Source organism: Notamacropus eugenii, chromosome 1, assembly GCF_028372415.1.
Source record: "Notamacropus eugenii isolate mMacEug1 chromosome 1, mMacEug1.pri_v2, whole genome shotgun sequence".
Taxonomy (NCBI): domain Eukaryota; kingdom Metazoa; phylum Chordata; class Mammalia; order Diprotodontia; family Macropodidae; genus Notamacropus; species Notamacropus eugenii.
Window position 1 is genome coordinate 208,766,884 of NC_092872.1, and position 25,214 is coordinate 208,792,097.

Sequence of the window (25,214 nt, forward strand, 5' to 3'; positions counted from 1 at the left end):
TCGTTTTATTTTATTGTATCTTCATGCCCACTAACCATGGTTGTCCCCTAAGGCTCTGTCTCAATCGTTTTTCTCTTCTCCCTCTTTACTGTTCCACGGATGATCTCATCAGCTTCCATGGGTTCAGTTATCATCTCTCTACAAATGATTCCCAGGTTTCTCTGCTGAGCTACAGTCACACATCTCAAGCATCATCTTCCTGTTAGAAGGTCAAACTTAGTATTCCCAAAACAGAACTCATTTTCCTCTCTATTCTCTTCCCCTTTCCCCTTCCACATAATATACCCCTCTTCCAAGCTTCCCTTTCATTTTAGAGGATACCAACATCTACTTAGTTGCCCAGGTAACTCAATATCAGTGTTATCTTCAAGGCTTCCCTTTCACACTTATCCAATCAGTTGCCACATATTTTCTCAACTGATATAGCTACCACCGTAGTTCAGTTCCTCTTTGGCATCCCTGCCTCAAATCTCTACCAATTCTATCTTCCACATAACTACCAAAGTGATTTTCTAAAAGTATTATGTTTATATGATGTCTTCTTCCTCACCTTCCACCACCTCCCATCAGTAAACTCCATTGTTTCTTCTGTTAACTCTGCAGTCTAATATAAATTCTTCTATTTGACATTTAAATTTCTTGACCATGTCTCCCCTTTCTGTCTTTCCAATTTTTTCCCATATTCTTCACCCACAGTACTCCATCTTTTGTAGCTCTGTGCTGTACCCCCCATTCCTGGAAAGCTTTCCCTCCTCACCTATAACTCTTAGATTCCCCAACTTCCTTCAAGACTCATTGTAAGACCTTGAAGATCTTTTACAGGTGATCTTTCCCTTCAAGATTAACTTTCATCTATTCCATATATATTGAGTAGATGCCTACTTCTGTGTTTATTGTCTTCCCATTGGAATGTCAGCTCCTTGAAAGCAGGGACTGTTTTGTTTTGTTTTGTATCTCTGGTTCTTCACATTATGCCTTGTACATACTAAACATTTAGACATTGTTCTTTGATTTAAGACCTACCCTCACATTCTACCTCCTTTATGAAGTCTTTCCTGATTTTGTACCACCATCTTACTGTGATCTCTCATACCTCTGACCTTTTCTTTGCCCTTATTTTCAGATCTTAATTAGTCTTTTGTATGTGTCTTTTCTTCCTTCTAGTAATGTGAGATCCTTGAGGGCATACTGTCATTTTTCATCTTTGTATTCCCAGTATCTAACACATAATAGATTTAATAAACATTTGTTGAATGAGTAAATAAATGATCATTGTTGATGATAACCAGCTATTCTGAAAGGAACCTGAAACTTGAATCTAGAAAGAAATGGCCTTGAACATTGGTTTGCCATTCTCCTTTATGCCCAAATTTCAGTGGCCAGGTTTTTCCACTTTATTTGTCATATAGTCATTTAGCCTTTTTCGTGGTTGGAGCATTGACATTTCCTTTAAAGGCATGTTCAGTTTTCATTAGCATGCAGACATACCTGGTGTTGTGTTGGAATGCTTGGCATGCATAGTTTATGATGTAAGAGAATTAACATGCATGTTTAACCATACAGACTAAGTAGTGAGCTTAATTAAGATTTTTACTCTGACCACAAAAGAAAATGTTCTCCTGAAAACCAGGTCAAAAAGTGAGTTATCAGAAGCTTACTGGGTATGCATTGTTATATTTATCTGTTTAAATCTGTTCAATTCTGTCAGCAGTATATGTGGAATGAATGGAGGACATAGAAAGTGAAATATTAGGTATTTGTTCAACAATGGAGAATCAGAGCAATAAAATGCATAGTGCTGACAAGTGGGTGCTTCCTATATTCAACAGTGAAATGGAACAAGGTACCCTGTTTGGTCACTTACCACAGCCCACTAGTATTTGAAATGCTAGACTAAATTATATACTGACTTTATGAAAAGAAGTGAGGCCTTTGGTTTACCAGGGTTTCAAATATTCATAGGCCAGATGGAGAAAATATGATAAGAAATTGTTGGCCCTCACTCCATTCATCAGTCCCCTGCATTTCAGGAAAGGAAGGGAGTCCAGACAGGAAATTTTTATATTTGAAATGTTGGCATGTTCCTTGTCATCTTTAAAAAGAGAAAAGAGAACCAAGTGAGATGAAGAATGTAAACTGGAAAGTACCTTTTCTTCCTCCCCTCTTTCCCACAAAATTGATTAATACCTGGCAAAGAAACTTCAAAACCAGTGATAAATGGTCTTTAGAGGTATCAAAGGGAGAAAGACAGGTAACTCATCATTTAAACTATTCGTTGTGGTATTATGAATACACTTTAGGACAAAAATAAAGGAAGAAAATTTCAGTTATTTACTTGGAATAGGTACCTAGGCTGTGGAGGTTTGAGGATCTAGGAGCCAGAAAGAGACCATTTCTTCCCCTGATAGAATGTAAACTCCATGAGAACAGGTCTATTTACTTTTTTTTTTAATGTAGTGCCTGGCACATAGTAGGTACTTAATAAATACTTGTTCATTGATTTTGGGAAACTCCTGGCAGCTTTGATTTTTTTTGTCTATAAAATGAGTAGACTGAACTAAATCATTTCCATGATCACTTCCATCTGATTCCAACATATGACTTATGAAATTCTGTGTGGAAGAATATATGTATGCCAATTGGAATTGGGGATTTTGTATCTGCGATTCAAGTTTTTTGTCACAGTTCATATTAAATAGCATAAACTAATCTTGTAAGGTCAGTTCCCAGTGACATTAATTTGGTTTTTCTTAGTAAAATGTATTCATTAAAACAGCAGAACAAATGATGTTTTAGAAGTTTAAAGGTGGAAAATCCAGGAAAATGAACTCTCTATACTAACTTGTACATCAATCCATAGTTCCACTGATGGGAAACTCATTTCATAGGACAATCCATTCTCTTTATGGGAAGCTCTTGCTTTTAGAAAGTTTATTTTTACTTTGAATCAAAAAATAAAAACCTGCTTCTAACTGCTGCCCATGTCCTAGTTGTGTATTTTTAAATCAATCTTAATGAAACAAATCTCCATATTACATAGCAGTCTTTTAGATTTTATAAGACGTAGATCATGTTCTTTTCACTTGTCCTCCACCCCCCTTCTCCAGAAAATCTTTTTTTTTAGACTAAGAATCCTTTTTTTCCAGTATTCTTCACATGGTTTGGTTTTCCAGACGCTACTTTCCTGCTTGTTATCTTCTCTACACAATAAATATAAAGAATTTTTATACAAATTGTAATACTTACTGGAAGGCACTAATGGGATCAGGAAATGTTTCCTATATAGATGGTGGTTCTTGACCTACATCTTGAAAAAAGAGAAGGGATTGTCTGAGATAAAGGTAAAGTAAGAGTGTATTCTAAGCGTGAGAACAACTAGTATAAATGCACAGAGACAAAATGGAGTGTGGTTTGTAAGGAACAGAGAGAAAGCAATTTGGAGTGAACCATAAAGTAAAGAAAGTACACTAATAAATAAGATTGTGAGGGGATTTAAAAGCCAAACAAGTGAGTTTGTATTGAATCTTAGGCTGGAGTTTAGTCTAGGGGAGGCATGAGAAGGCATGAGAAGGACATGAATTAAGATGAAAGCTGTATGAATGGAGAGAGGGCCGTATGCATGATGTATTCTAGAGGTAGAAATTTCAAGATTTATCAACTAATTGCTTATGTGGTATGAGAGAGAATGAAAATTCAAGGATAACACCAACATTTCAAAACTGAGAGACTGGAAGAATATTAGAAGCTTCAGAGTGGTTATCAGAGAAGCATTTCTGTTTTTGAGGACTATAGAGGAAACTGTTTAGAATTTCATTGTTTTCCAACTAACGTGTGGCATCTAGAATAGAGTATGATATATTCCAGATATGATCTAAGGAGTACTGAGTACCAGTGGGATTGTTATTACCTCCTCCTTTCTATACCCTATTTTATATGTAGCCCTGAGAAATACACATCTTTAGCTAATTGATTTCAATGTGGAAACCTTTTCTTTTAGTAATATGCTTGAACACTGTCTATTATGGAATGGAAGATAGGGCTGACCATGAGATTGTAGGCTTATTATTAAGAAAATTGCAATCAAACAGTATACCTAAATTATTTGCTTACACATTTCTTTTGTTGAAATCTTTAAAGTTCTGTTTTGCTCCTTGGTGAGAAGAAAGAGACAAAACTTTTCCCCATCTTTCAACTTTCTCTCTTTTTTAATTTATTTTACTTTTTTAAAGTAAGGGTGTTCATGAATTAGAGCAAATTAAAGCTCAGATAGCCAAGTTACCAAAGAAACAGTTATATTTCTGAGGACTGAAGAGAAAAGTAATTATTTTGCTTTCAAAATGGAGGTTCCAGATCTCTTTCATGTAATTTATTTTACCCAGAAGCCTCTGGTGTGCTGGAATTTCTATTTATAGTTTCAAATTTTTCAATTTTTTGCTGTATAGAAAAAAAAGATATTTAAGTGTCCTTTAATTTGATCTGAACAACCAGTGGATAACATGCTGTCTGTTATTCCAACAGTGCAAGGCAATTAGGTGCTCAGTTAAGAACTTGATGATTGAGGGAACTGCTGTGATGGTACTGGAAGCGCTTCCTGTGTCGATAACTCATCTTCTAGATGGGATATTGTCTTTTAATTCATTTAATGTATCATTGCTGGGTATCTGTAGCTTATTATTCCCTGATAAGTCTACTGTTTGTTAGTAGTTTGTTGCTTAGATCTTGGTTTCTCTTTATCGTGTCTTCCTTTTTGTTCAGAAGTAAAAAGTTGGTGTTGATTTTACAAGCTTGATGCTTGCGTTGTCTGCTAAGAAGATGATCATTATTTAGCTTTCCTATTCTCACAGTTGAAACGTTTTAATGCCTTCTAGCAGAAGCCTATGCTTATTTCTGTTTTTTGCTAAAGGGTCCTGGCTTTGTGGCCTGTACCTTCTGAGAAGGTATTTTTTTTGCCTTATTTGTTGAATTGAGGCAGAATTTCAAGCCATTATTCTCTGAAATCTTTTTTCCAGTAATTGTCAGTGATGTGACTTTTCCCTAACTATTGTGGATTATTCATCCTGTATTATCACCTGACCAGAATTTAACATGTGCCTTGTTGTGATGTGATGTATATCCTCATGTCAAATTCATTTTGTGCTTACTGGATCCTGATAAATGAAACTGTTTAACCTTGAATAGTAAACTAATTTTTCTTAAGTGACCGGTAAAATTTCCTTTCGTAGTATAAATGTGTGTGTATTCATCTGCACTTGTGCGTGCACACATATACATATACACATGCACACACACACTTTATTTACTACTAACAAATTTCATCTTTCAAGAAGTTCATCACACTAGAAAAAAATTAAATACAAATATTTGTTCTAAAATTTTAATTCTTTGTTTTCAGAGCTCTTCATCCTGGTTAACACCTATCCTACAAGATATGCTGCGACACATTTTTCAGTTTTGTATTTTGGAAAGCAGTCAAGAAATTCTGGACCTTATTCACAAGGTATTTAATAAATAATTTTATGTTTCTCTTCTCAGTCTTTATTTTTCAAACTTAAGCTTTCAAAATTATTATACTGTTAGAGTTTTTTTTAAAAACACATTTGAAAACACTTAGATGTATTTAGGCACCTCACAACCAGAACGGTTAAGCTGCTTTACAGATCTGCAAGCTGATGGTGAAAAGAGCACTTCTTCATTTGCTGTCATCATAACTACTATCATCATCATCCTTTATATTTGGAGAGTCTTTCTCCCCAGAGCACTTTCTTACTTGATTCTCATAACAGTCACTTAATATATACTGATCATCCACTTGATAGTTAGAAATTAGATGTCCCAGAGGTTGTGAATTGCTCAATGCCTCACAGTGATGGAACCCGTAGGGGCCAAGCCCTGGTCTGCTGATTCTTAGTCTAGTGATGAAATCTGTACTTTGAACTTTACAATATGATCTAGTACAGGAGCATTTTGTTTCATTTTCTGAGGCATAGCAAGTAAAATAAACTACTCTTCCACCTTTGGACTGAAAAGCAAGCCATTCCCATGACGTTCTTGAAAAGAATGCTTGAAATGCTTGAAAATATTTGCGTAATTCCCTTCTGATCTTCCGTCTCACCCATTTTACATCCATACACACATGCATGTGATATTACATATACATATATTCTACGTATTGTATTCATATGCTAATATCTAATACTCTGCATCAGCAGAACTAATATTTTTTCCCTTTGTATTGTAAAAAACCTGTAATTTAGTAAGTAAATGATTTGTTCCTCATTCTTTTATAATAAATTGTCTCCAAAATTTAGATCTCACTCTCATTAAATATCTAAAGGAGTTATTTTGGTGTGGTGAAAACCTGGCTCATAGTATCTGGGCAGTGGAAAAGTACCATGCCAGCTCTGACCAAGTGAACAGAGGGACAATACAATACACACACTTACATGAACTTGCTTTCACTTGCTTTTAACAGTGGCGAGAATACATATTTCATTACTGGTTGATTCTGATGAGAGTTAGAAATTACAGTCTTTGCTCCCCTGATGCTAACTTTTTCTCTAAGTGGGCACATCCCGAGAGTCTATACTTGCCACATGAAATGTTAATGGGATAGACACTGTGTGAGCTAATTTTCAGTCTCTGTCCTTTTTAGACTTCCCTTTGGGGAGGAGGGGTGCCATTTTTGTTACCTGAACTTCAATCTCTGCTTTGGAGAGGGTGGGGGAACGGAGAGAGAGAGAGAGAGAGAGAGAGAGAGAGAGAGAGAGAGAGTGTGTGTGTGTATATGTGTCTGTGTATTTCGTTGGTGGCTATGTGTGGTGGTATCTTGATTCCCACTCTTTTAATCTTCACTTTAGAATTTTTCTTGTCTTATGATTGGTCACAACTTTGCTTATGGGGGGTGCTTTCTCTTTACATAGAACCTAGGCCTGTATGATCTTGGCAATAATTCTTGGTTTAGGTAGGTTGGAATCCTTTTATAAATTTGTGTCAGGAACATTACCAAATAAGTAAAAACTTTATAGATTTTAAAAAATTACCTTATTTTTATTGATACCTTTTTAAAATATTACATTCATTTCCAAATATAGTTCTACCTACCCAGAAAGTCATCTTGTATAACAAAGGGACAATTCAGCAAAACAAACTAACCCACTGGCCATATCTGATAGTATATGAAATATCACAGCATATTTTTATCATATGTGTAATACACATACACAATCTTTTTCATTTTGGGACTAAGGATAAGAAATATCTTCCACATAGGGGTTTTACCTTTCCAGTAGGAATTTAAGTGAACTTTCTTACAGGAGCTCTTCCCTCATAACTTGGGTGAGTTGGTAATGCTCTTTTTACCTCAGCCCTCTAAGTTCCATCTCTCTTAAGATCATCCTCCAGGTCTTCCCCAGCTGACTTTTTGACATGAGCTCTTAGCCTCCCTTTTCCCGACCAGGGCAACCATGAGTTGATACATTTCCAGGTACCTGAATCTATATGAATACAGGGTGAGTTGGAACGGCTCAGCAAAGCCTGTGGGATCCTCCCTGGGGTTAGGGTACTCCTTAGCTATAGCCTGGAGTTCCCCATGCTGCTAGATCCTGAAACAGATCTTGAAGCCACTGTCCTTAGGGGTGGGCGGTGTACCCCAGAAAATTTTGGCTTGCACCTTGAAAGGAAACATAGCAGCTGGGGAGCTGATGGCGTCTTTTGTTAAAAGTGGGTATAGTTTAAGTAGTTGGGTAGTTTGTGTGTTGTTGAGGAGAAGGATTTCAAATGATTTAATCCTTTCTTTCATTGATTCTAATTCAGACCTATGCTCTCTTTCCCTTGCTTCTGAGTACCATTTATTTTATAGCTGACCCATTCAAGAGACTGTTTCCTTAATTCATCAGTTTCTGCCGTAAATACTCTAATTTGGTCTTATTAGAGCAGCCCCAGTGGGCCCAGCAAAGTTTGGGGTTATCACTATTCAAATCTGCCTAATTCTGGCAATATGAGGGGGACAGTCAAGACCATATTTCTTATACATTTGAAAGGCACATGTTTGTTTTGGGGGAGAGTTGAAAGGAACAGCTGCAGCCCCTCCTTGGCTGTTACTGAATCTCTGTCCCCTTTGAAAGGTGAACACTCAAAGATAATAGCCCTACTTAACTAATAATAGCACGTAATACACAAATAGCACTAATAGTATGCAATACACAAATACAAATAATCCAGGCTGCTAACAATCCACTTGAATTACAAAAGCAAGCATTCCACCACAAAGTCTAACTAAACATACAATTAAAATACTAATTTCAGCAGTTCCAGAGACATAAGCAGTTACAAAATCTTAAAAGCCTACAAAATTTGCTAATTTATCAGACTTGTGCAAAAAAAAAAAAGTAAAACAAAACCCAAGGGGCATGCAATTAAGTCAATTAACCCATGTGTTTAAAAAAAAAAAAAAAGGCCTTACCAGAGTGATCTGGGACAAACAAGATCGAGAAAGAGGGGCCCCAGAGTATTTCTTGCAATGAAAGGTGATCTCAGTCCGATCTGTATCTGATAATGGAGTGGGAGTTGGAGTGTTAAACTTGCCAGATGAGGCTGGGTCAGTCTCTAGAGAAAGCTCCAGTGGCACCTAGTCTATTCCCCAAGAACTGGAGAGCTCAAGGCTTCTCCTGGAGCCACTATCACCAATTAATGTTAACAGAATTTTAAATGCTGTGTGCATTTAGACTGGTCTCTAACCTTGGGAAGATACTGAGTAGGCCAAAGATGGGTGTGTCAGGAATTAAGTAGTGGTTTAATTAATTTCGAAGTGACTTTGCAAGCCTGAAGTTCTTCTGAAAAGGAGAGTTCATCTTGCTGCAGCAAAGGCAAAGTTTGTATATGTAAATCACAAGTGCGGAGGGGAGGTGGAGGTGGATTATAGCAGAATCATTTCTAGAACTTAAGTGGTTTCTCATGGCAAACCTACAAGTATAGGACAATACAGGTGTTCTTGAGTCTTGTGGGAACAGTTCTCAAATATCAGGGTTGTGATCACTTGGTGGGGGCACAAAATCAGTTCTGTGACAGAAACAGGTTTTACAGTCTTTGATTCATTTTACTTAAGGTACACAGTGACAGTACAAGCACAGGAATATCAGAGTTATTGGTAACTCTTAAGCTGCACTGTTAACAGTCTCTGACTTCCAAGCCAGCATCTGCTGGGGAAATAGTAGTTCTGAAAAATTTAAATTATTAGTATATTCATTACACATATCATACTGATTAATAGGAAAATCATAACTCATCCTTTGAATTTCCCATAAACTTGAAGATGAGCTACCATTTGCTCCTATGACTTCAACTATTACCACTATGTGGATGATCTCTAAATCCGTCCCTCTAGCCCTAGCTTCTGTAAGATAGGTTCACCTAATCAATCCAAAAGCATTTATGAAAGCCAATTTGACAGATTCTTTGCTAGGTAGTGTGCCCACATGTTTGTTGCCACCTGACATGAGTGGCACTCAGTTTAAACTGACTTTATTATTGTTCTCCCAACACCTGCTCTTGCTTCTAACATTTTCTTTCAAGTTAATTGTTCTAAAGTAGAAATCTGGTCATATTACTTTGCTGCTCAAAGCCTTGCAGTGTTTAGTAAGGTTTAACCCAGCAGGGAAGTTGCTCCACCTTCTCTTTCTAGCCTTCTGTGATCTCAAGCTACACTTCTTAATATACTTTGGATACCAGCCAAATTCCCTTATATTCTCTCTCCTTCCCTCCCTCCTTTAATATAAATTTTCCACCTGCAAGCTTTTTCTCCACTTTTACTTAGCATTCCCTTCATAATGTATATATATGCGTGAATGGCTGAATGCATATTTTGAATTCTTATTCTTCCTTCAAAGCCCAATTCAATTAACCTCTTTTTACATGAAATCTTTCTGAATCTCACCTCATTAGTTCTGGTCTTTCCCTCCTTGGACCTTTGTTAGTGTTTTATTTGCCCTCTCATGCATTTACCATATATCGTTTATTACTGCTATTTCTGTATGCCATATTAGACTATAAATTGCATGAAGAGTAAAACTGAAGTAAACCTAGCACCGTCCACTGCACATTACAGCAATTGAACAAATGTTTCAATTGAATTTCCGTTCTCATAAATGTATTTTCATTCCTTCTGACAACTCAGGGTTTGAGTTGTCATTCTTCTACCCCTTTTAATAGGTACCTTATATTATGTATTAGGGCCTTTTAGAGGAAGAACAGAGTTAATTATTCAGCAGCATTTTACAAGCAATGTCTACATCAAAATTCCAGGATCAGTTCTATGGCTATAACACGCTAGCTTTAGCTTCAAACTGGTGCTGTTTTTTGTATATAGGTCTGACTCAAGAAATGTCATGTGGACTTAATAATTTTAGGCTACAAAGATGATGCACATGAGATGAGTTAAAGATTTGTGCTTTAGCTACTTATAGAATATTGTACCATCAAAATTTAACAGAAAAATTGACTAGAGTATGTCTTGATAATTAAGTCTTTGATATAGAAGTACTACAGCACCAAATTTCATTTTATATGCAAATTTTTTTCACAGCTGAATGTGTAACAACATTTTTGCACTTAAATTACTTAGATGGTCATGTTTTTTTCTTAAATATTTACATGAAGTCATACTGGGGAGAAGATCATAAATTCAAAAATTTAGAAGTTTGTAAAACCTTAATTTTATAGATGAGTAAATAGAGCTAGAGAGGTGAAGTGATTTGCTGGGATTTAAACCCACATCCTCTGATTCTGAGTCTAAGAATCCTACTGCACAGTGTTGAAGTTCTTTGTTCTTGTCACCTTTTCTTAATTCATATGCAAGTAGTTTTACATTTTAAAAATGAGGATTTTTAAATTATGCCCTCTCTGTTGAATTTTAAAATTAATCAGTGCCATTATCTACATATTTTTTCCCACCCTTCACATGGTCCCAAGGATAAGTTTTAGTCCTTAATTATTGCATTTCATTTGCAAATTTTTTCCCTCCTATTTCACTTTTTAGGTATGGATGGAACTGTTAAGCAAAGCTTCAGTGCAATATGTAGTGGCGGCAGCTTGTCCATGGATGGGTGCTTGGCTTTGTTTAATGATGCAGCCTTCTCATTTACCTATTGATTTAAATATGCTGCTGGAGGTAAAATCCAGATCTAAGGTAAGAGTGAGATGACCTAAAAATATCCATTTAATCTTACATTTAACATTTTTCTTAATTATGTAAACATTGAATATCTTATTGAGAGTGATTTTTCTTGTGTAGATCTAAGGAGAAATTCCTCTAGAGAATGCATGCAAGAAAATAGTTTATATTCTTAAATTTTAACAAACTATTTGATAAAGTATTTCGTAATGTTTTTGGGGGAAAAAAAAGAACATTGAAACCAGAAGATATTGCACAGTTTGATGGCTTTGAAACTGGTTGAATGGTCTGACTCAAAGAGTAATTAATTACTTAATGATTCAATGTTACCTTAAAAGGAGGTCTCCAGTATATTGTCCCAGGAATCTGTGTTTGGTTCCATTCTGTTTAACATTTTTTATTACTAACTTGGATAAATGTGTAAATGGTATCTTTATCAAATTTACAGGTGGCACAAATCTAGGAAGAATAGCTAAGAAACTGAATGAAAACATTAGGATTGAAAAAGATTAGGATTGAAAAGGATTGACAAGCTAGAACATTGGACCAGAGCTAATTTATGAATGAATCTAAAATCTTACATTTACATTCAAAATATACAAGATGTTGGAGGCATAATTAGATAACATTTTGTCTGAAAAAGATCTGGGTGTTTTTAGTGACCTGAAAATTCCATAGGAATAATCAGGGTGGTTTGGCCACCAAGAAATCTGTTGTCTTCTCAGCCTGCATTTCTGCTGTACTCGGGTCCAGTTCTGACGACATTGTGAATGTTGTGTTTGTTCTGGGAATCACATTGAAGAAAGAACTTGATGAGCTGGGAAACGTCCAGAGCAGGGCGGCCTGGCTTTTCAAATTCGAACTCAATCTAGAAAAGAAAAGACTAAGAGTAGAGATGTTTCCAGGTATTTTAAGGGCTAATGCCTGGAAAGGGGAAATTAGATGTTAATGCATTTCTACCAGCCAGATCTTCCCCAGACTCTGTTAGGGTCTAAGGAGACAGAAATGGGATAGGGCTTCCTGCAAAAGACATTGGTTTCATTTGTTACCAAGGGGCAAGAAGTAGAAGCAGTGGGTGGAAGGTACAATGAGAGAAACTGAAGCTTGGTGTAAAGAAAGACTTAACATTTAGAACTATCCCAAGATGTACGAGGCCACTTTTTAAGACAGTTAAGCAAAGGTTATGTGACCACTGCTTAGGTCTGTTAGAGTAGAGATCCTTTTTCAGGTATAAGTTAGACTAGGTGGTTTCTCAGAACTCTTACAACTCCACAATTCTTTAATGTTATGAGAGCTGCCAGTCCTTACATTTTATTGTTTGTACTTTCTATTTCCTCAGGAAAAAACAGGTGGTAAGATGCGCCAGGGTCAAAATCAAAGTAAAGAAGTATTGCAAGAATATATTGCAGGTGCAGATAGCATTATGGAAGACCCTGCAATGAGAGATTTTGTTGTTATGCGGGCCAGAGTGATGGCAGCCAAGTAAGTATATAGTGAGGAATAAACTATTTATAAAGTGACATTGAAGTTTTAAATAGGTCAATATCTTTTCTTTAGGAGTTAATACCACTTTATTTTTGTGAACTCTTTTCCTAAGAGTTCATTTGAGGAAACTTGTAGACATCTTAAACCAGCATGTCCAAAACAGAACTTTTTAGCTTTCCCTCCAAACCTACCCTTTTTCCTAACTTCTCTGTAAAGGACAACAATATCCTCTCAGTCTCCCTGGCTCAAAAACTAGGTGTTATGCTCAGCTCTTTACTCTGTCTTCACCTTACCCCACCATACCCAATCAGAGACCAAGTCTTGTTTCTATCTTTTTAAATCTTTCATATATGATTCCTTCTCTTCTAACTCCTCTTCCCCCCAACCTGGGACAGGCTCTTATCACCGCACATCTGCGATGCTGCAGTAGCCTTCTGCTGTGTCTCTCTACCTCAAGTCTCTCCCCACTCCAGTCCTTCTTCAATTTAGCAACTAAAATGATTTGACAAAGTACAAGTCTGATCATGTCTTCCACCTTTTCAGTTAGCTCTTGGGGCTGTTGCCTTTAGGATCAAATGTAAAATCTTATGTGGCTTGTAAAGCCCTCCATAACCTGGTCTCTTCCTACCTTTCCATCCATCTTTAACTTTGTATCCCCACCCACTTATTCTGTGATCGTTGTCCTCACTGTTCTTAAGCAAGACTGTCATCTCACAATATCCAGGTGTTTTTACTGGCTGTCCTTCAGACCTGAAACTCTCCCCTATCCCCACCCCCTGGCTTCTCTCAAGTCTCAGCTAAGTTCCTCTGTCTAGAAGAAGCTTTTCTTGATCTTCCTTAGTACTAGTGCCTTCCCTCTGTTGATTATCTCCAGTTTATCCTGAATGGAGCTCGTTTGTCCATTGTTTACATGTTAACCATTGTTTGAGTATTATTGCTCTCATTAGACTGAGTTAGTTCCTTGAAAACAAGGGCTGCTTTTCCCCTTTCTTTGTATTCTCAGTGCTGAGCATAGTAGTACCTGGCACACAATAGGAGTTTAATAAAGGCTTAGTTCACTGACAGACTAAAATTCAGAAAATTAGTGACCTGTTTAAGGACACAGAGAATAGTTGATAGAATTGTTTCTTCTGACTTCTACTTTGGCATGTTTTCAGTCACACTAGCCTTTGGGGAAAATCTAGCTACACTAAGGAAAATTTATTTTTTGAGTAAATATTAATTTTTTCTCTTCCCCAAGGTTGTTAGGAGCACTTTGCTGCAATATTTGTGATCCAAGTGTAAATGTATCTTCTCAAGACATTAAACCAGCTGAGTCTCTTGGCCAGTTGCTACTTTTCCACCTGAACTCAAAATCTGCTTTGCAAAGGATTAGTGTTTCTTTAGTAATCTGTGAATGGGCTGCTTTACAGAAGGTAAGATCTTGATCTATCTTTGAGTTAAAGTAACCAGTTTCAACTGAACTTTCACTGCCTTTTGCAATAGAAAAAAATGATATTTTTGTGTTGTTTTGTCTACTGCTTGTATATGAAATTTACCAGATGCATATGAGATTAGATTGTTTCTTTCTCCCCAAATGGCTGCCTCAGTTCTAAACTTTCTCCTTACAGGGCACCTAGTCCTTCAGCTGATTCATATCCATATTCAACTTAAGCACTTCATCCTTTAGATTGTTATGAAACCCTTTAAAAAATTTAACTCAGTTTCATTGTTGTTGATAATTCTTTCATGTCTCAGGTAGAAGCTTAAAAATGATTCATGGGTTTACATAGTAACCTATTAGGGTGATCTTTTAGTCACAGGGAAAAATAAAATTTCTCCTTTTGATCCTTTTGTTCATATTTTCAAGTATTCTTTCCAACCATTTCAACTGTAGCTGAAATACACATCAAAAATGTGATAATTTTGTTGCATTTACATTTCAAAAATGGTACCTACTAGTTTTGCTTATTCTTTTAACTTTGAGAAATTAAATGTTTAGCATTTGCTATGTGAGTCATCCACCACTCTCTTTTACTTGGTTGTCAGACCTAAGCCTAAAGAGAACTCTCCTGCTCTGCAGAGGCCCAGGCTCTAGCTTAGCCTCTGGGGAGAATTGAGGCTCCCTGCTCCTTTTTCATTTAGAGAGTGTGCTAAAGAAGCATTTGGGATTGTGCCTTTCTCAACAGTGAGCAGCAAGTGTTATTTTTGACTTCTAGACCTCTTGATACCTATATTGTGCCTAATCTGATGGTCACCAGGGAGATCACCTCAGTTCTGATTGAGACAGGGAGAGAGAAGGAAGATGCAATTAAATTGAGAGGCTGCTTTTTTTCTATAGTTACTTAGTTTTAAATATATGTTCAACCTGGAAGTAAGCTTAAACCATATTTTTCTTCTTATTTAAAAAATTTATAGTCACTTAAGAGAATTTCTCTTATAAGTAATTTATAAGTTCCATTCCAGAAATCTTTTCGGATTCCAAATAACATTTATCTTCATTATTCTAAAACTTTAGGAGGGTTTTCGGGGGGAGGAGGGTAGAGGAAATGAAACTTATGATATTTATGTTTATATTTATGCAGTACTCATATTTGAATCCCATTATATGTGATTTTATTTTAGGAATGTAAAGCTGTTGCCTTAGCTGTGCAGCCACGTTTACTTGGTATCCTGTCAGAACATCTGTATTATGATGAAATTGCTGTTCCATTTACACGAATGCAGAATGAATGTAAACAGCTTATTACATCATTAGCTGATGCACATATTGAAGTTAACAGCAGAGTGAATTACAGTGTGTTTACCATAGATCAAGCTAATGAGCTGGTGAGTTAATAGAACTTTCCATTCTTTAGTTTTAGATATGACATGAAATAAAAAATATTAGAAACTATCCAAGCCATATTTACCTTAAAAGCAAATTAATCTAAATGCTCATTTTGGTTGGTGGCACAGCATATTTTGTGACAAAACCATTTTTAGTCAGATAGTATCCTCTCTTTTAATTTATTCTTTAATCTTAAAATAAGAGCTACAGCTTAAAAAGGAATGTTCATTTCCATCCTTATCTAGGTTGTTGGGGAAAAGTTCGTAGATAATATGTCCTTCTTTCCTGGGATTATATTTTCCTTTCTTATAATTTTTTTCAAATTCCTTAAATATTCAAATATATTGTTCTACCGGCTCCACATTAATGTCTATCTATTCTGCTTAATTTGATTCCACCTAATTTCCATCAAACCAGAATTTTAAAAAAAAGGAAAGGAAAAGATTTACTCCATTTTCCTTTTCATGTGACCAAGACTAGGATATATAATTACTTTAGGTCCTTTACTTGGGTTCTGGAATAAGGAATGAAGTAACATCCTTATCTCATTGATGTTAGGGATATTTGTCCTTTGCCTAACTAGCCTAAGGAGAGGCAAGTGGATGAATATTGACCTAAGTATAACTGTAAGGAAAAGCTTGCTATTGCCATTTTCCTTTCAGCCTCCCTATCTTTTAAATTTCATCCTCCAACTCAGAGAATTACTACAAATTTGTCAAAGCATATTTTGAATTAAGTATTGATTTTTGTACATAAAATGCTTTACCAAAGATGATGATTTTATTTTTTTACTTTGCTGTACAATAAATTTTAGTTTTTGCATTCAATTTATCTCTTAATTTACTACTAGATTTCTTCCTATTCAGAGACACTTCTGAATGCTCTTGAAAAGACTTAAGTTAAAGATGTGCCCACCTACTTAAGCTGACTCATAATGCAACTACTAATCAGGCAAAAAGACTATTAGACTGTACATTTTTGTTATCTAAATCAGTGAATACATATTTGTTGGTTAAGAATTATTTGCTAATGACCATGGTGCAGTGGGAAAAGCTTTGCATTTGATGTCAGAAGACTTGGGTTCAAAACCTGGCTCTCTCGTTTACTGCTACCCTATGATTTGGGCAAGTTATTTAGCACACAACTTATTTTCATTTAAAAAATGAAGGGGAAGGGGAAGGGGAAAGGGACAGATGGTAGATGATCTTTCCAGCTTTTTCAACATGAAACCCAGTGATCACATTGAAATTAGAGTAAACTGTTCAAGAACTATTTAGACACTTCTTTCTTCTCCATTGGCCACCCTTAATCTATTTCTTTGTACGTTAGCACCTTCCTCAGCAGAGGGCTGGGAGAAAAGAGTGAATTATAAGGTTTACAATTAGCAAACGACCTTTGAGATCACGTAGTCCAAACTACCTCATTTTACATAAGAAACGGAAGCCCAGAGAAGTTGTCACTTACCCAGGATGACATATGTAGTACAGCTACATTTTAAACACATCTTCTATATTGAAATCTGCTATCTTTTTCATCACCCAACCTCACTGTTGATAGTTATTGCTCTTTGATAGCCTGCCCTAATAAAAATATAGTGTTGAAAGAACTGGAAAATAGTACCAAAAACTATTGATCAAAGATGAGATATGTGGATTTCAATATTCCAGTCTATTTGTGTCCCTTAGCTGCATAGATAATTATGTAATGTCTCTGTGTTAAAGCCACATTTTGTACAGATTCATAGTTGCCTTCTGATCAAAATACTTAGGGCAGTTTATATAATTCTTTACTACAATTTTAAGATGAATGGTTTTGGGTTTTTTTGTTTTTGTTTTTGTTTTTAAAGAAAATGAGCCCCTGCTGGAGAATTCAAATTTCAATTGAGTCTAAATTTAAATTACATGAAGGCTTATTCTAGCTTAGTTCATTTCATAAACCTTTATTTTAGAGGATACTATGGTTGATACAAACAAAGTAGACATTCTTTAACTATTTGCTCTCTGTGTGTTTTTAATAGGTCACTACTGTTTTTAATGAAGTCACATCATCTTTCAATTTAAGTCCAAAAGTGTTACAGCACTTAGATAGTAAGCGGCAACAAGTTCAAATGACTGTTGCAGAAACAAATCAGGAATGGCAAGTGCTGCAATTGAGAGTCCATACATTTGCTGCGTGTGCAGTTGTGAATTTACAGCAACTTCCAGAAAAACTAAACCCTGTCATAAAACCATTAATGGAAACTATTAAGAAAGAAGAAAATATACTGGTACAGAATTATGCTGCTATGTGCATAGCAAAATTACTTCAGCAGTGTACATCAAGAACTCCTTGTCCCAATTCAAAGATTATTAAAAACCTCTGTAGTTCACTCTGTGTGGACCCACATCTTACTCCTTGTGTCGCATGTCCAGCACCACCCCAAAGCAGCCATGAAAATTCTAAAGGTATCTATTGGAAGCTTCCATGTGGGGTGGGAAAATTACAAGTGAAAATATGTTCATTCATTTGCTTTTCAGTAGAATTTAAATATACATCTATAACTTACTATAGTTTTTTTCTAAACATGGTAGAACCTTGCTATAACTAAATTTCATTACTATTCTGATGGCTTTCATTTATGGTGGATGAAATAATATCCTCCCTACCAACTAGTAGTAGTTATGCTATACATGTTTGGAGGAAGTATGATACAAGAAGCCTCTAAGATGTCAGACTTCTGTGCCAACATTAGCATTATGAAAAAATTTAGTTGCCTAGTAGGTTTGGGAAGAGATGAGAGAAAAGGGGATTTAATTATTTCAAATGTAGTTTAACAAAATTAACACTGAAATTGGTCTCATTTTCTGAATTGAAACATTGGCTTCTGGAACAGGTAAACCATATCAATCTGAAAAACCTGATATTTTGACTTTTCCCTAACAGAGTAATCTTAATCTGTAGGGTAATAAGTGGAAATGAGAACTGCTTCATGCATCCTTGTCCTTTGTGAGCAGATTCAACATATGGAAGTATGTAACACAATTTCTGCTAATAGCTTACATGAAATGTATCTCCAAGTTCTGTTAATAAGATTTGGGGAAAGCAAATTATCACAAACATGTCCTGTAAACTTAGTGAAAAAGAAAACTACAAGCCATGTGAAATATATCTTGCAAAAACACTGCGTAACCCAACAGGGAGGGATCTCAGTATCTTATAAATTATAATACTCTTTCTCCTCTCTTTGCACTTCCCTATTATCTGCTACCACTCAAAACCAATATTTTACAAAGGGTATTTTTCTGAAGTTTCTGTTGACTGTGGATATGCAAAAGGGATTTGTTGAAATTATTTCTGGTATATCTGAAGATAGAATAATCAATCCAGTTTCCTAATAAGCTTTTATACTTTTAAATGAGTCTGGTTTTTTAGCCATATGAGGATGTGGCAAGAAGCAAAAAAGTAATGTTTTTAATTAAATACTGCAAATCAAAATATCATCACTCTTGGTAGGATAAAGTTTATAGATCACGATATTTAAATGTATTTTTTATTTAGATGCTATATAACTTTGTCATTACTGAATTTTATTAGATTTTTATCTCACTGTTAATTAATCTTTTATAATGTGACTTTTTTTCTTAGTAGGACAAAACACAGATAAAGATGGAATGCATCACACTGTTACTAAGCACAGAGGTATAATCACTCTCTACAGGCATCAGAAAGCTGCTTTTGCCATCACAAGCAGACGTGGCCCTACTCCTAAAGCAGCAAAAGCTCAACTTGCAGATTTTCCCCCAGGAAGCAGTGGAAATATCCCTGTTGAATTGGATGAGGTGCATATTTTCAATTTTGATTCCTCTGGTTTCTAACTACAGAGAAACCATACAAACCCAAGTAGGTCAGATATTACATTTTGTCACCATTTCAACATCCCAAAATTCAGTTAGCATTTCAAAATTAAAGCATCTTAATTGGCATGAAATAAATCTACCAGTAAGTGTTTGTAGCAGTCTAGTCATTAGAGTTAGAAAACCTATCAGTTTACTGGTACTACAGTTTTTCTTGCCTGATGGAATTTTTATTTACTGATTCTTCATAAATACTCTCAAAGAAGTAAACTTTAGTTGTATTCTGTGAAATAGTTCACAAACTTCAAATAATTCCATTATCTCTGTAACAGTAAACAACAGCCAAAATACAGCTTAAGTATCTGTAGAAAAGTTTTATTGCAAATTTTTCATCTTTAAATTTTTAAAAATTCTCATGAATAAACTTATCATGAAGAACTGTCTGTAGCCCTTTTAAAAATTCCTTATGTAAAATTACCAGTTCTTGGAGAGAGAACTAAATTTACATGCTTCTATGTTTACTTTTCCTTTTTTGTTACTTTTTAACTTGTTGTCCATCTATCTCTGTAATAATAGTTGTGTTGTTGGGGTTTTTTTTAAACAACTCCGCTGGTACTTTATCAAGTGGAATCAATGCTCTAGCAATTATCAGTTCTGATATTCTTTTACTTACTATTTCATTCTAATGACTGTTCAGACAGAGGCAACCAAAGACATGGGGGATAGAAAACTGGTGTTGGAAGTTAGGAAGACTTGAGTTCAAGCAGGACACTTGTTCTGTCCCTGATACTTGCTGGCTTTTTAACTCTGAGTAGTTAATTTACTTTAAATGTTTCATGCCACAGGCAGCTCTTGAGTAGGTGCCATTCTGCTTTGGTAGAGGAATTTACCTCAAGAAGAGTTGCCTACCCTAATGAAAAATCCTCCAGATGCTATTGAAATTCATTGTATATTTTGAAGGTGCTTTTATATTTTGGTTTAGACCTATGATTTCATTAAAATAGGGAGCTCCCAATGTAGAAACTCCCTCCAGTGATGCATGGTGGTAAGTCATATATGCTATATAGTTGTGTTAACATACTTCAAAAGATGCTTAATAAAAATAGAAAATTAAAGTTTGTACTTATGACTTCTCTTTTAGCAGACTGAGCATACAGGAAAAATTCAGATTCCGTGAGAAATGATTAGTGTTTCCAAAAATACATTTTGATTAGAACTATAAGAAACTTGGCCATATTTAGGAAGGGCACAATTGGTAAGGTACAATTAAAATAATAAAAAGATTATGCAGGGCAAATCAGAACTTGTTTAGCAGGACAGTCTGGAGCCTGGAGTCCCAGCTTTTCAAATGAAAACTTTCCTTTTAATGTACATGAATGATGTACATGGATAAAAAGTAGCAGTCTATAGCAGCAGTTTTTGAAAAATGACTGGTATGCCTTTGTACTCTCATCATTCCAGCTGTAATTGAAATCTGTTCTCACTTACTCTCCCTAAAAGATTTAGAAGCAAATTGAGATTTGTATGTCTAGATTGACTTTAAGATGGATTATCCAGTAATAAGTACTTTTTAATTGGCACATGGTAAATTGCCCATTAATTTTCTCATTCCTAAAATGGAGCTAGATTAAGTGATATCCACTGGCCCTTCTAGCTCTAAGAGAATATATATTCCTTGCTCTAAATATAAGGTGTGCCTATAAAATAGGAATTCAGTAAACATTTATTAAGCACTTACTATATATCAGACACTATGCTAAGCATTAGGTATCTAAAGAAAGGCAAAAAACAGTTCCTGTACTCAAAGAGTTTATAATCTATTGCTAGAGACAACAGAGACAACTATGTACAAATGCACCAACAGATGAAATAATCAACAGAGGAAAGACACTAGAATTAAGAAGGATCAGGAAAGGCTTCCTGTAAAAGGTAGAATTGTAGCCAGAAATGGAAGGAAACCAGGAAGTAGAGATGAGAGAGAGAAAGAACATTCCAGGCATGAGACATCCTGAGGAGCAACATGGAGACCAGTGAAGAGAATTGGGGGGGAGGGAGAACAACCAGATTATGAAAATCTTCAAACACCAAATGGAGGGTTTTATATTTGATCCTGGAAGTGATGAGGAACCCTGGGATTGAGGAGAAAGTGACATGGTCAGACTTGCACTTTAAGAAGATCACTTTGACAGCTGAATGGCAGATAAACTGGAGTGGGGAGACTTGTAGCAGGCAGACCACCCAGTGGGCCACTATAGTGATGAGGTTGTTGAGTGCCTGCACCCAGTGTGACGGTAGTGTCAGCAGAGAGGAGGGGGCGTGTGTGACAGATGTTATGGTGATAAAATAAACAGGATGTATTAACAGATTGGGTATGGGGGTGAGAGTCGAGGATGATGTGAACCTCACTGAATAGGAGGAAAGTGATGCCTTCAGCGCTAATAGAAAAGTTCAGAGGTGAGGAGAGTGAGGGGGTAAAAATAATGTTCAGTTTTAGCTGTCCGTAGGAATTCAGTTTGAAATGTTCAGTAGGCATTTGGATGTGAGCGGAGTTTAGGGCTGAATAAAGTACATGTAGAATTAGCAGCATAGAGATGATGTTGGATCCATGGAAGCTGGTGAGATTACCAGTTGAAATAATATAGACAGAGAGAGGAAAGAGGGCCCAGGACAGAGCTCTGTGAGATACCCATGGTTAGCGGATATGACCTGGAAGAAGATCCAGTAAAAAAGACTTAGAAAAAGCATTTTAGATAGGTAGGAGAACCAGAGTACAGTAGTGTCATGGAAACCTAGAGAGAGGTGGGTATCAAGAGGGTGATTAAGAGTGTAAAAGGCTACAGAGAGCAGCCTTTGAAGGTTAAGTGTTGAAAAATGGCTCTGGAGGAAAAATGAGGCTGGTGACCTGCACAGCCCTTCCTCACTCCAAACAAAGTCAAGTGCAAGTCATGTCATTATTTCCCTGTTGACATGGTCTTCTTTGGCAATGAAGGATGAACACACATCCCTGACACTATTACAACTACAAGTAAATGTAGTTGTTAATTATTTAACTTGAGACAGTAGAATCCTATAGTAGCTCAGGAGCTTGTGGAGAATTGAATCCAATCAAAACATGTTCCAAATCTATTTCATATAATCTAGCAGAAGCATTGAAAATTTATTTGAAAATCCTCCATTGAAGCTCTACTATAATACTTCTTTGTAGCTTGGAGGGTTCCCTAAGCCTTTGCCAAAAATGTACAAGCTATGAAAGGGCTTCATGTATGAATTTTATACCAAACTATATATGTAAGTCTTGCAAGGACCAGCCTGGCTAAATTTAGAGAGGTTCATCACCAGAATGTTGTTTGTTCACTAGGTGATGATGTTTTTAATCATGTCATCTAGTGACTACTATCTACCTAGCCATGGAAGGATTGCATCTGAATCTGTAACAGTATCTATCCATCAAAATGAAGTCAGAGTTTTAGAAGTATTTAATATAAAGACGTCTTCCTGCTTTTTCTGATTATGGCTTTAAAAATTAGTAGACCCTTCTTGACTAGCTTTTATCATTGAAAAGGTATAGAGTAATAGTTTTTAAATGTTTTGTTCTTTTTAAAACCTTTACAAAACCTTTACCAACTATAAATTCCCTGTTAGGTCTTATTGGGTATTATATAGATAGCATAACTTGTAATTAGATTTTTTTTTTAATTCAATCCATTTTTACAAAAGAGGAAACTGAGGCCCAGAAAAGTTTTCATGTGTCCATCATCACATGGCTAACCAATAGTTAAGGGCTGAGAGTAGATCCCAGGTCTCCTTAGATATGGCAAATATGTTCAGTAATTCTTTTTATCAAAAATAACATTTTTTGAACAAGCTTTGGTCACTATAAATTCATTGTTTAGAACATTTTAATGTTTTGATAGGAGGCTATTTCTTAAGAACATCTGTAATTTTTGCTTATTAATGCTTTATTGTAGGCACAGAAACCATATTTAGTGCAACGGAGAGGGGCTGAATTTGCCTTGTCAACTATAGTGAAGCATTTTGGTCGTGAAATGGCTGTAAAGCTACCACATCTCTGGGATGCTATGGTTGGCCCCCTGAGGAATACAATTAACATAAAAAGTTTTGGTATGTATAAATCTTTGCTGAGTCTTGGTTTTTAAAGGTCTCACCTTTGGGATGATAAACACGTTAGATGGTTCTCATCCATTTGCCCCAGACTTGGTGGGCAATTTATTAATAAATTGGTGGACAAGGATACAGGTTCGTTTTAATTTACCTCCACTCCATCCTGTATATGTTTGTGATGTTCCTGACAGCTGTTTCCAAAGGAATATTATCAACAGATCATTGTATTTAACTTCATTGATTATGTGCTGGGCACAGCACTGGATTTTGCCTTAAAAGCAAAATAAACTCCCATGCTAGGTGGGGTTGCTGAAAATTTATGTCGGCTATTAGACTTAAAAATTAATTGCAAGGTGAAATTGACCTAAAACAGAATATATTTTAATAGATGGAAAGTCCCTACTGGAAAAGGGAGATGGCCCTGCCCAAGAATTGGTGAATTCTCTGCAAGTTTTTGAAACAGCAGCAGCTGCAATGGATACTGAGCTTCATCCTTTGGTAACTAATTGATTCAAGTGTAGTTTTTTTTTTAATAGAACAGATAGTAGCATTACATTCCTCTATAAAGTATAAGTACGATATTCCTCTGTTATTAGGGCTTGAAAAGTTCAGTTTTAGTGTCCCTAGAAATTGCTTGTTTCTGTTCTATAATTTAGCTAGGCACTTGCACTCTTGACATTTAGCTCCTGTGGAATAGAATTAGTTGCTCCACCAGGGCCCTCTTAACCAAAGTCAGGGGTAGTACTCTGTTCCTTATTTGTAGGGTAATATTGCACATGATCCAGGGGGGTACATATAGATGGAAGATGCCCAGTATACAACTGAACACTGACTGATGGTATCTTCTATGGAACATGCACTTTGAGTAGTTTTTCTAGTCATGCTAATTGATTTACTTGTCTCTATTCTTCTCTTGCTCTTGCCTGGTCCTGTTAGAATGAGATGTTCATATTTAACTCTGCTTATCTAACATTGAGCTCTTTAGAGTATGTGAGGTGTGATCTCATTCATCTTTACAATAAACCTCAGAAAATGAGTGTGTGTATGTCTCAGTGTTTTATTGAAAATGTTACACCCAATTTTCAAGGTAGGGGATAATGGTAGAAAATAATTATTTACCCATTATATGTAAGCAAAATTTAATTAAAACTTAGGTCTTTTGACATGAGTAGCACTAAGCATATAGTCCGAAGAGGTAAGTTCTAAGCCTAGCACTTCTTCTGACTGGTAACTAAGCAAATCTCCACTGTTCTGGGCTCCACTGTTCTGGGCTCCATTGTCCTCAACTTTTAGGCGGACTAGATTAGTGCTTCTTAAACTGTGGGTCATGACCCCATATGAGGTCACAAAAAATTTGGCAACAGTAAAAGATTTCTGAATACACAATGACTAAAAATTAATTAAAAATCAAACACGTGATGAATCCAAGGTTTTTCTGCTAGCACTTGGCCATGTTCCATCCAGCAACTTCACTAGAGCCTTGGTTCTTAACACAAAGCATGCCCTCAGGGCTCACAATGCCAGCAAAGGCTGCTGAAGTGCAGTGGAAAAAGTTTAAGAAACCCCAGATTAAATTATTTCAATAGTCCCCTTTAGTCGGGGGTGGAGACTTTGCTTTATAACTTTTCTTCCAGTGATAATCTGTCTGATAGACAGTTCAAGATCCTAAAAAGCACGAAAACAATCTTTACCACTGTGTTGACCGTTCCTCGTTTAAGACTATGTTTACATTAGACCACTCATTTGTATGGTCAATTTTGAAAGGATAAAGAGATCATGTTTAAAATCCAGTGTTAGA

The 25,214-nt window shown here is 36.0% G+C and overlaps 1 protein-coding gene across 6 annotated transcripts in view; it reads left to right on the forward strand.

Moving 5' to 3' along the window:
- Positions 1–25,214, forward strand: part of BTAF1 (B-TFIID TATA-box binding protein associated factor 1) — a 118,221-nt gene that overhangs the window by 62,959 nt on the left and 30,048 nt on the right. For 4 of the 6 annotated variants that reach the window (XM_072625151.1, XM_072625158.1, XM_072625155.1 and 1 more), the window contains 9 exons: positions 5,393–5,497; positions 11,033–11,182; positions 12,507–12,649; positions 13,893–14,067; positions 15,257–15,460; positions 17,479–17,905; positions 19,086–19,279; positions 23,263–23,416; positions 23,805–23,914. In XM_072625151.1, the coding sequence (XP_072481252.1) occupies positions 5,393–5,497; positions 11,033–11,182; positions 12,507–12,649; positions 13,893–14,067; positions 15,257–15,460; positions 17,479–17,905; positions 19,086–19,279; positions 23,263–23,416; positions 23,805–23,914 (1,662 nt within the window). The remainder of the gene's footprint in view (positions 1–5,392; positions 5,498–11,032; positions 11,183–12,506; positions 12,650–13,892; positions 14,068–15,256; positions 15,461–17,478; positions 17,906–19,085; positions 19,280–23,262; positions 23,417–23,804; positions 23,915–25,214) is intronic. The other 2 variants (XM_072625152.1, XM_072625156.1) reach the window with 1 other exon arrangement.